Source organism: Anomaloglossus baeobatrachus, chromosome 6, assembly GCF_048569485.1.
Source record: "Anomaloglossus baeobatrachus isolate aAnoBae1 chromosome 6, aAnoBae1.hap1, whole genome shotgun sequence".
Lineage (NCBI taxonomy): Eukaryota > Metazoa > Chordata > Amphibia > Anura > Aromobatidae > Anomaloglossus > Anomaloglossus baeobatrachus.
The window spans coordinates 162524332-162536420 of record NC_134358.1 but is presented as its reverse complement, the minus strand read 5'-3'; the positions used below and the strand labels follow the sequence as shown (position 1 = coordinate 162536420).

General features: G+C 40.3%; 1 protein-coding gene across 2 annotated transcripts in view; it reads right to left on the bottom strand.

The window, feature by feature from the left end:
- The window catches only part of TTC39C (tetratricopeptide repeat domain 39C), a 49204-nt gene that overhangs the window by 36829 nt on the left and 286 nt on the right, over positions 1-12089 (bottom strand). The window contains exons 1-2 of one of the 2 annotated variants that reach the window (XM_075353343.1): positions 11618-11656; positions 6131-6256 (exon numbers count right to left, since the gene is read on the bottom strand). In XM_075353343.1, coding sequence (XP_075209458.1) covers positions 6131-6256; positions 11618-11644 — 153 coding nt within the window. In that variant the 5' untranslated portion in view covers positions 11645-11656. Of the gene's footprint in view, positions 1-6130; positions 6257-11617; positions 11657-12089 lie in introns of those variants that run through there. The other variant, XM_075353344.1, reaches the window with a different exon arrangement.

Genomic DNA, 12089 nt, shown 5'->3' with positions numbered 1-12089 from the left:
AATCATTAACTAATAGATTAAAAAGAGATTATTTTATTACCATTCTCCAGCCATGGGGAATACGCAATTACTTTACAATACATGATTTATGGATGAAAAAGTTTCAGTGTTTGTATTCGCGCTCAAATGTTTTCCAATCATTATCATTTATATAGATTTTTCAGTTCTCCATCTAATGATCGCCATCAAAGCAACAACTAAACCAAGAAATTTCATGTCGATCTATAACAGACCCTTTTCATAAGTAGGGAATCATGAATAGATGAGAAAGTCGGGTTTAACACTGCGCTAAAACCATGAAGCCAAACGATGTGATGAATTCTTTGCTATATTTTCTTTATTTAGGACAAGTCAACGCGTTTCAAAGGCATGTCCGCCTTCTTCATCAGGACAGAGGAAAAAACAGCATGATACCAATTGCTATTTGGGGATACATATATATTGAAAAAGAGGCTCCACGTCTACACAGGTGACGTCAGCCAGGGAGTGACTGAACGTCACGTGTATGGAAAACAGAAAGAAGTGGAGAAAAAGTGGAAGAAACAGAAAAAGAGAAAAAAAGGGGGATTGGAAGGGGTTAAAACAGAGAGGGTGTACACATATGTCTGTAAAAAAATTTTTGCTTTAATAAAAACAAATGTAAAAAAATGTGCTTTATTAATAAAACTTGCGCCTAAAAATACATAAAAATATAGTGTCAGGTCGCTGACAAAACAATCAGCAAGAAGGTGCAAAAAAATATATATATGTATGATTCTGGAAATGATCCAGCAGTGAAAAAAAGGGGTTTTTTTGTGAGGTACGAAATATGTGAAAGAAAGATTTGACACACGGTCATAAGGAAAAAAACTCCATCGTGCTATGTGAAGTGCTGAAAGGGGTGAAATGAGTTCAGAGCGTGGGAAAAAGGTATCTGCACATGCGTGCGCATGAAGGAGCCGTCAGAGCGGGGTGAAAAGAGTTCATGTCGGCATAGAGAACGAGCCGGAACAAAATGCAGTAGATGAAAAAGGAGTAGATCAAATATGAAAAGAATAAAAGAGATAGTTTCTAGAAAGTGAAACAAATATAAAAGAACAAATTTTGTATTCATCAAACCAAGAGCAAAAAACAGTGTCTGATGGTATCATTTAAATAAATACATACAATAGATATAATAAAAATATATAAAAAGTGTTTTTATATACAACTTTTATATATATCCTTTCATCTGTTGGTTGTGATAATTAATTAATTTGGTTTCAGCGTGTTTCTTAAAGGTTTTTACTTTTTATATATTTTTATTATATATATTTATATTTTTATTATATCTATTGTATGTATTTATTTAAATGATACCATCAGACACTGTTTTTTGCTCTTGGTTTGATGAATACAAAATTTGTTCTTTATATTTGTTTCACTTTCTAGAAACTATCTCTTTTATTCTTTTCATATTTGATCTACTCCTTTTTCATCTACTGCATTTTGTTCCGGCTCGTTCTCTATGCCGACATGAACTCTTTTCACCCCGCTCTGACGGCTCCTTCATGCGCACGCATGTGCAGATACCTTTTTCCCACGCTCTGAACTCATTTCACCCCTTTCAGCACTTCACATAGCACGATGGAGTTTTTTTCCTTATGACCGTGTGTCAAATCTTTCTTTCACATATTTCGTACCTCACAAAAAAAACCCTTTTTTTCACTGCTGGATCATTTCCAGAATCATACATATATATATTTTTTTGCACCTTCTTGCTGATTGTTTTGTCAGCGACCTGACACTATATTTTTATGTATTTTTAGGCGCAAGTTTTATTAATAAAGCACATTTTTTTACATTTGTTTTTATTAAAGCAAAAATTTTTTTACAGACATATGTGTACACCCTCTCTGTTTTAACCCCTTCCAATCCCCCTTTTTTTCTCTCTTTTTCTGTTTCTTCCACTTTTTCTCCACTTCTTTCTGTTTTCCATACACGTGACGTTCAGTCACTCCCTGGCTGACGTCACCTGTGTAGACGTGGAGCCTCTTTTTCAATATATATGTATCCCCAAATAGCAATTGGTATCATGCTGTTTTTTCCTCTGTCCTGATGAAGAAGGCGGACATGCCTTTGAAACGCGTTGACTTGTCCTAAATAAAGAAAATATAGCAAAGAATTCATCACATCGTTTGGCTTCATGGTTTTAGCGCAGTGTTAAACCCGACTTTCTCATCTATTCATGATTCCCTGTTGCATCTTCGGGGCTGCTGCTTGACCATTTTCTGCATACATAGGAGTTGTGCCTGTCACAACTTCCATAGGTGAGCACCTGTTTTCATTTTCTAAGCCTGCATTGTTTGCCAGATAAGACCCTATGTGCGCTTTTCTTTCCACAGCTTTTTGATTCCTAAGTATCAGTTGCTACAACACCACTGAAAATAATTGCCCACTGATACGAACTAAATGGCAATGGAAAATATCTGGTCACATTTGTCACAATCCGCAGGCTGGAACATCCTTGGTCAACAGATTTCACACTACAAACTGTGCATTGTATAAAATAAATGTCTTACACCTGGTGAGGCTGGTGTACTTACTTTGAAAATCCATGTCAAAACATCTGTATAATTCTATTATAAAAATGGGCAGTCCAACCGGTCAGATAATTCCAATAGAAATTTTACAAAGTAAGAACAACAGCCTCATCAGGTCTAAGACATGTATTTAATAATGTATGCTGTTTGGATTGTGAACTCAGGTGACAGATCGGCTTTGAAGGCAGAACCGGAGTTTCCAATGTATGTTAGAGGTATATTGGAAGGATTTCACAACATATTCTTATAAAAAGGATAGCTGAAAAACCCCACAAACATACAAACACAGAGAAATAAAACAAGACACCTGGCCTTGTTCACCATTTTATTAAAAAAAAAAAAATCCCAGCTGCTCAGACGTAGTCCAGGGAGGATTCCAACAAACAAAGTCTATAGAGCACCATTAATAATAATAATAATAATAATAATAATAATAATACGAACAGGTTTTATTTCTTTAGCGCCAACATATTCCGCAGTGCTTTACAATTAAGAGGGGACATGTACAGACAGTATGAGACAATACAAAATAACAAAATTAAGATACTAGGAGTGAGGGCCCTGCTCGTAAGCTTACAGTCTATGAGGAAATAGGGGAAGCAGAAAAGGTGAATGGGGGGAGAAAAGCTTGTCATATATGGTCCAGCCATCGATTTAAGAGGGTAATTCTGACATTCCATAGACTTTGCTAACATGCAATCCTGAGGCACAGCGCCTCTGAAGACCAGTGACCTTAGTAACGTTATTGCTGCGCTGCTGATGAGCGGTAACACTACTGATGTAACTGTTCATCCAAGGCGCTGGGTCTCACGCAGCACAGCACGATCCAGAGTGACTTGGTGACTCTGAACAGTGGTAATGTTACTGATGTCACCGGCCTTCAGGGTTTACCAGGTCACTCTGGGTCACAGTGCGCTGAGCGACACCAGCCGCCCTTGACGAGTGCCGACACCAGTAATGTTACTGCTCATCAGATGCGCCGGGTCTCACACAGCACAGCATATCCTGGAATGTCCTGTAAGCAAAGTCTATGGACTACGTCACAGCAGCTTGGAATTATTTTCCTTTTGAATAGAGTTGTGAATGAGGGCAAGCGTCTTGCTTTATTTCTCTGTGTTTACATGTTTGTGGGTTTTTTTCAGATAACCTTTTTTGGACGACGATGGATTTGGTTTATTTCCTGGACTACAGTGGAGCTGCATGTTTGGTTTTTTTTATAAAATGGCAAACAAGGGAAAGTTTTGGGGAGTGTTTAAATTATTTTCTTGTGTTTGTGCGCATCTGTTTTTTTATTCTTTTTTTTATTACTAGGTTAGTAATATGGGATGTATGATAGACATCTCTCCCTTACTAACACCAGGGCTTGATGACAGCTGACACAAAGCCCAACTACAATTATCCCGATTGCCACCACACCAGAGTAATTGGTAACAGCCGAGGTGATGTGCCAGAACTGTTGAATCTATTGTAATGTTCCACTTTTGGGCTGGCTGCAGGCTGGTATTTTTATGCTGGGAAGGGCCCAATAACATGGACCTTCCCAGCCTGATAATACCAGCCCACAGTTGTCTGATTTACCTTTGCTGGTAAAACATAGGATAGTCCTCGGCCATGTTATACGCTTGTGTGAGTGAGCCGTCAGGGTGCATTCAGACGACCATATAAATCAATCTGAGATAGTACAGCAATGCTTGGACTGGCCGCACATCTCCTGACCAGAGTGTAACGTAAATCGTTGCATGCTGTGATTGGCAATGTATCTCTGTGGGTGCGTGTGAAACATTGGACTGCACTCAGATATCATCTGAGTGCAGCCATATATATATGCAAAAACAGACAATGGAGAAGATGGAAAAAATAATCTCTTGTCCTCTGCACTTTTGCTCCAATTCTCACATGCGAGAGAATCTGAGCACAGTGATTGACACTCTGCTCACACTCGCAGCAGAATTGAATAGAGTGTCATTAGCATATGGCATCAGATTCTCTTGCATTGGATGCTTTACGACAGTGTGACCCCGGCTTAATAGTTGTATTGGGGACAAATTTTCCCACCTGAGCGGTTATCTCTGCAGCTCCTCCAGAGTGACCATGGGCCTGTTGGCTTCTTCTCTGATTAGTGCTCTCCTTGATTGAGATGTCAGTTCAGGTGGACGCCATGTCTTGCTAGGTTTGCAGTTGTGCCACACTCCTTAGGCTCCTTTCACATTGCGTTTTACCTTACGTTCACAGGTCTCGTCGGGGCATCCGTCCAAACCGCTCCTCCCCCACCCCACAAAGCGTGTTTCAGAGGCATGCACCCAGCAGGGCCATTCACTGTAATTGAGCACACTACGTTAGCATGTACTCTGTTTTGTGCCATTTTTGCACATAGTCGACTACGTTCGGGTGTCCGTCTGCAGAAAATGTATATGTGCAAAAATGGCACAAAACAGAGCACATGCTAACGTAGTGTGCTCAATTACAGCGAATGGCTCTGTCGGCGCATGCGTCTGAAACACGCTTTGCGGGGTGGGGGAGGGGCGGTTCGGACGGATGCCCTGACGGGACCTGTGAATGGAAGGCAAAACGCAATGTGAAAGGAGCCTTACATTTTCCGATGATGGATTGAACACTCTTCTATGAAATGTGGGCTATATTTTTTTTTTTTATAACCCAATCCTAATTTTCCTTAATGTTATCCCTGACCTGTCTGATTTGTTCCTTGGTTTTCCTGATGCTGCTTAATCCTTAATGTTCTCAAACAAACCTCTGTGGCCTTCACAAAATAGCTGTAGTTATATTGAGAATAAATTACATACAAGTGGAATAAACTTACTAATTATCTGACCTAAGGAGGCAATTGGTCACAATTTTCAGATTTATATTTTTAAAATATTTAGAAAACCATGTATGATTTCCTTTACACTTTACAAGTCCTTGCTAGTTTGTATTGGCTTATCACATAAAATCCCCCCAAAAAATACAATCAAGTTTTTGAGTATAATGTGGAAAAATTCACAGGGTATAAATACTTTTTCTAAGCACTGTATAGGCATAAAGAGAAATTATGGATGCCTTTGTATAGAACATTGTAGTCAACTGTGCTATGCTTTACATTAGAGATGTAATTAGTGATGACTATAGTTGATGGAAGGGTTGTTATCAATGTACTCCGATATTATCCCATGTATTATGCTGGCAATGTGGCATCACTTTTTGCATTCTAGTGTGTATGAAACGCGTGCAGTGACATCACTGTGTGTTATTGCTGCAGTCTGATGTGACTGGGTACATTATTTCTGTACTGTGATATCACTATGGGAATTAGCTATGTGATGAGACACCATTACATGTGTATTACCCTCTGTTTTACTGTGACATCACTATGTGCATGCTGCCTGTCCAGAATGGACAGAAAGATAATTATAGTCTGTGATGTCAGACTCCGTGATTGTTTTATGGTCTTGGAAATTTCCATATATCTCATTCCACCATTCGAATACATAATCATGGCAGCCTCCTTTGGACCTGGAGCATATAATACAGTATATAGAGATTGCAGACGTTGCACAGGTTCTCATACTTACATTCTTCTTGATTTTATTTTTGATGGTTTCTATTACCCCTTCATCACTTTCGCATAGCTTCTCAGTCATTTTCAAGTCATCACATGCTATCTGCATTTTCTCCTCTTCAAAAGTCATCATGGCGTTCTGCAAAAGAAATCCATAGGCATTGCATGCTAAATAAGAGTTGAAAAATCACAAATTAAAAAAAATATAAACACCCTAAAAATATTCCTATTATACTGTATGAGTGGTATCCAAAGCCAACTGTCCTTACAGAATATTAATAGTGCAAAGTGTAAAAGCCAGATGGATTGTGCTCCCCATGACAATAGTCTACCACACTACCATAAGGCTACATTCACACCTCCACGTGACACATCCTGGTGCTGTCCCTTTTTTCCTTGGAGAGAAAACAATTGATCCATACACATATCCATTTTAAAAATGGCTCTGTGTCTCTGGTCCAGGAGACCTAGAACATGTCCTGTTTTTAGCTGTATGGCCCATCAGCCTCAGCCAGTAAAGTCTATGGTGATCTGTGTAAAGCAGATGAATTAAGGAAGACGTCCTTTTAACTTCAGAGCTCTATTCCAGTTTCAGCCATCTGTAATCCATTGTTAACCCGTGAAGGACTTATGCAAACTATGCACGTCAAAAGTCGTCTCCCTGCCTTTGATGCTGGCTCGCAAGCTGAGTCTGCATCTTTCACTGCAGATAAAGGCTGAAGTATTCAGCCGTCATCTGTCTCTTAAGCGATGTCTCGAGCGATAGCACCTGCCCACGTTGGTGGCACTTCACGGGGTGATCGCTGCCGTAGCGAATAATATCGCTACGGCAGCGTCACACGCAATTAACTGTTCACCGACGTCGCTGTGGCTGCCGAACAATCTCTCCTTTAAGGGGGAGGTTCGTGCGGCGTCACAGCGGCGTCACTAAGCGGCCGCCCAATAGGAGCGGAGGGGCGGAGATGAGCGGCCGGAACAGCCCGCCCACCTCGTTCATTCCTCATTGCCGGCGGCCGCAGGTACGATGTTGTTCCTCGTTCCTGCGGTGTCACACATAGCGATGTGTGCTGCCACAGGAACGACAAACAACCTGCGTTCCAAACGAGAAACGATTTTTTAAAAATGAACGACGTGTAATTGATGAACGATTTGAAACCTTTTTGCGATCGTTACTGATCGCAATAAGGTGTCACACACAACGACATCGCTAACAAGGCCGGATGTGCGTCACCAACACCATGACCCGATGATATCTCGTTAGCGATATCGTTGTGTGTAAATGGGCCTTAACAGTCACGGGTGGAGTGACTGTTTACCTGCTAGATGCCACTGACGGCAGGGGGACGCGCTGTTATGACTCCTCATCGTCGCACCCACTACGCGATTGTGTGACACTAATGTGTTATGACAGCCAGGGGTTTGCTAATGACCCGTGTCTGTCATCACAGTACACCTGTTACGCCATGGTCGGCATTAATAGGAGACTGCTGTGGCATTGCTGTTTATAGAACAAGTGATCAGACTATTGCAGGTTCAAGTCCCCTGTGGAGACTATTATATACAGTACAAAGTAGAAAAAAAAAAAATAAAAAATATTTAAATAAAAAAAAAAGTTAAAATCATCTCCTTTTTACCACATTAAATATACACATTATAGTATTGTTGTGTTCTTAAAAGTACGATCTATTAAAACATAAAATAAATTAGTCCGATCAGTAAACAGTGTAACAACAAAAAAATTAAAAAAAACAAAAACAGTGTTTTGGCCACCACAACAGAAAAAACAAATGTAGTAACAGGCAATCACAACATTGTATATATCCCAAAATAATATCAATAAAAATATCAGTTCAGGGCGCAAAAAGCAAGCCCTCACACAGCTCCATATCCCAAAAATGTAAAACGTTATGGCTCTCGGGGAAGTCGCGACACAAGATTTTTTTTATTTTTTCAATATTTCTGAATTTGTTTTCACCACTCAAATAAAACAAAAACTTGACATGTTTGGTATCTCAGTAATTGTACAGACCTGAATAATTATACAGTCAGGTCAGTGTTATGGTACAATGAAAGCTGTAAATAAAACCACAAAAATACAAAGTTTCACTTTTTTTTAAACTATGTCCCCTTACTTGGATTTTTTTTCCAGCATACCATTACATCATAAAATAAAAAGGATGGTGTCATTCTAGTTCTCTTGGATTGAAAGTACACGGAAGTGTGAATGTAGCCCGAGGCCTATTCAGACGTCTTCTCACAGATAGAACACATACCCATAGTCTTTGTGACTCCTCATATATTTGTATTTTTTTTTTTGACTGCACGTCCGTAAATAAATCACAGAGCTGGGTCCATGTTTGATCCAATTGTAATGGGTAGGAGAAGGAGAAGCTTTGCAATTTTTTTTTTGACATGGGATAAAATCACTGATTGTAAAAACATATCAAACATTGATGAAAATCGTCCTGGTATCTTCACTTTTATATAAGTAGTAAGTGCCCACGTTGCTTTTGTGTGTGCTTCTATTCTGCACACAAAAAGCATGTTCTGGCAGGAAGAAAGCAGCTGAAAAAACGTGCATTTTTTATTGTGTTTGCACATTTTTTCACTTGCACTTTTTTGTGCTTTTTTAGTCATGGCGGTCTCGGGGGTTCAGGCGCTTTACCCCAGTGATAGTCTCTGGCTGAGGTTACAGCTGGGACCGCACCGCTCCCTGCAGTTTAACCCCCTGAATGATGCAATCCGTGCAATCGCAGCATTCAGAAAGGGAGCGGGAGGGATCACTTACCTTTCCATGGTGATCGGGTCCCTGTAATGCGATCACAGGGACCAGATTGCTGTCGAGGTGACATCCACTGGAGTGACCTGAGATGACCTCACCGTGAGGTCACAGCCGCAGGCTGTTGCGATATTTAGCGAGAGAACGGCCGCAGTTATTGAAGTCAGTGACGCGAGCGGGCGTCATGGGTTCAGCTGAATTCATTGCTGTTGGCAACAAATTAATCTGAACTCCTCACGTCAGTGCCGCAGCCGCTCACACACTTGTGTTTGAGCCGCTGCTAGGACCTAGGGCGACCTCATGAGGTTATCTCAGGTCACTCCTACAACTGGAATTAGTAATGGGGGTGTCAGCTAGACGCCCACACATTAATACCAGGGCTTGATGCCAGCTTGCAATTCACAGCTGGCTTCAACCCCATATATTAACCAGTTTTCCACTGCACCAGGGCAAAGGGAAGAGCCCAGTAGAGTGCTAGAATTGTTGCATCTGATGGATGCACCACTTCTGGGATGGCTGTGGGCTGCTATGGTTAGGCTGGGAAGGACCAAATAACCATGGCCCTTGCCAACCTAATAATATCAGCCCCCAGTTGTCTGCTGTCCCCAAGCTGTTTTTTGAAAAATGGGAGGGTCCCAACGCCATGTTTTTAAAAATATTTATTCAAATAAAAAAAAAAATAAGCATGAGTTCCCCTTTATTTTGTATAACCAGCCAAGGGACTTCAGCCCACAGCTGCTGCACCTGAGCTGCATATGATAATTAGGGGGAGGGGCTCACGTCATTTGTTTTCTAAAATTATAGTTACATAGGTTGAAAAAAGACCAAGCTCCTTCTAGTTTAACCTTTCTCCTCCAGGTATATATTTTGTCACTATCTAATTTATATTATATTGTGTACTGAGGAAATCATCCAGCCCTTTTTTAAAAAGTTCTTATAGTGTCTACCATTACTACCTCTTGTGGTAGGGCATTCCACAGTATGGTTGCTCTAAGGGTTCTTTACCACTCACAATTTCCTGGTGCGAGTGCGATCCTATAAAAAAATCTGATTGCACTCGCACAAGTGTTAATCAATGAGACAGTTTCCTCTGTCCTGTTTTATCTCCACACGAATCGGGTTCTTGATGCAATCGCAGCATGCTGTGTTTTGCACAGAGTCTCGGCTCACGTGTGTGTAAAATCGCACGCAGTGCACGCAGAGACAGACAACGGAGGAGATGGGAGAAAGTGTTCCCTCCATCTTCTCCGCTCCTGTGATGCGATGTGATGTGATCTCAAGATCGCATCACAGTCGCATGACCCTTGGTTGACACCCGCAGCAGAGGATCATTAGCATATCGCTTCCGATGCTCTTGCATCGGAAGCAGTACACAAGTGGAAAAGTGCCTGAACTGTAAAAGAACACTTTCCTATTTAGCTGCCGAAATCGCCTTTCTTCCACTCGCAGTGAGTGCCCCCTGGTCCTTACTATTGTCTTTGGAAGGAATAAGTCATGTGCCAGTCCTTTATATTGACCACACATGTATTTATACATGTAATTGAGATCTTCCCTGAGATGTTTTTTTTCTAAGCGAAACAAATCCAACTTTTTTTAATCTCTCATCATATGGGAGGCCTTCCATTCCTTGTAATAATCTATTTACCCGCCTTTGAACAGACTCTAATTTCTGAATATCCTTTTTAAAATGTGGAGCCCAAAACTGGATCCTATATTCCAGATGTGGCCTTACAAGTGACTTATAGAGGGGCAACAATATGTTAGGATCCCGGGATCTAATCTCTCTATACACCCTAAAATCTTGTTTGTTTTTGCAGCTGGTGCTGAGATTATGTTATATATATATATATATATATATATATATATATATATATATATATATATATATATATATATATATATATATATATATATATATATATAAAAAGCTCAGTGTATGTATGTGCGAATGTTTGTATATATAAATATGTGCGTGTGTGTGTGTGTCTCCGCTAAAGGCATTTGCACCGTCGCATTTACAATCATGAAATTTTGCACTACATGTGACTCTGGGAACGTCATAGACTATGTTTTGACGGGAAACTTTAACCCCGCGCTTTACAGTTACTCTCCAAAATCCTGCCTCCATTAAACTGAATGGAGGTGGGAGCTACAGGCTATCAATAGCAACTGTCAGTGGTTGCTATAGGAACAAAATAAACTGTTAAAATAAAAATGTGTGAGGTAATAAGATGTCGGTGGGGAGACGGATAGAGAGAGAGACAGAAAGAGACAGCCCGGAAAAGAGACAGCCCGGAAAAGAGACAGCCCGGAAAAGAGACAGCCCGGAAAAGAGACAGACACAGAGATAGAGAGAGACAGACAGACACAAAGATGGAGACAGTCTGATACAAATACAGACAGATAAAAACAGATAGACAGAGAGATAGACACAGACAGACAAGGAAAAGGACAGACAGAAAGAGATAGACAGACAGACTGGGAGAGAGACAAAGAGACAGTTACTATCCCGGGAGATAGATAGATATATATATATATATATATATATATATATATATATTATATATACATACATATATATATACACATATATATACACACATACATACATACATACATACATACACACATATACATTATATATATATATATATATATTATATATATATATACACACACACACAGTATATATAAAAAAAGAGGTCTGGCTGTGTAACTTACTAGACTTAAGGGATATGCCGCCATCATCTTGGTTCTTGGTGACAGATACCAGGAGATACCTTCAGAGGTCTTGTGGTGACAAGGAGTCGCCCTGGTAGAGCTGCTTTGGTGGCACAAGGGTTCAAATGCAATATCTGGCAAGTAGTTTTGATGTTATGGCTGATTAGTGTACGTTATATACTGACTTTAGATTATGTAAGTTATATAGTCACAAGATGCTGATTCTCAATCACGGTAAACACATTACTGAGACATAAAACTAGCGTATAAAGAGTCTGCAGTCAGACCCTCGCACACATGCTCTGGGCACTCTGCGGAGACGTCTTGTAAGATGCAAAGTCCTGTATCTATCTTTAGACACAGAAATAAGCAGAGCTCACCAAGGTCAGTGCTGAGCTGTGCAGTCACAGCAGTTTGTAGCACTGCTCATCCAGAAGTGACAGTCGTCAGCCCTCATTCAAAGCATGAATCA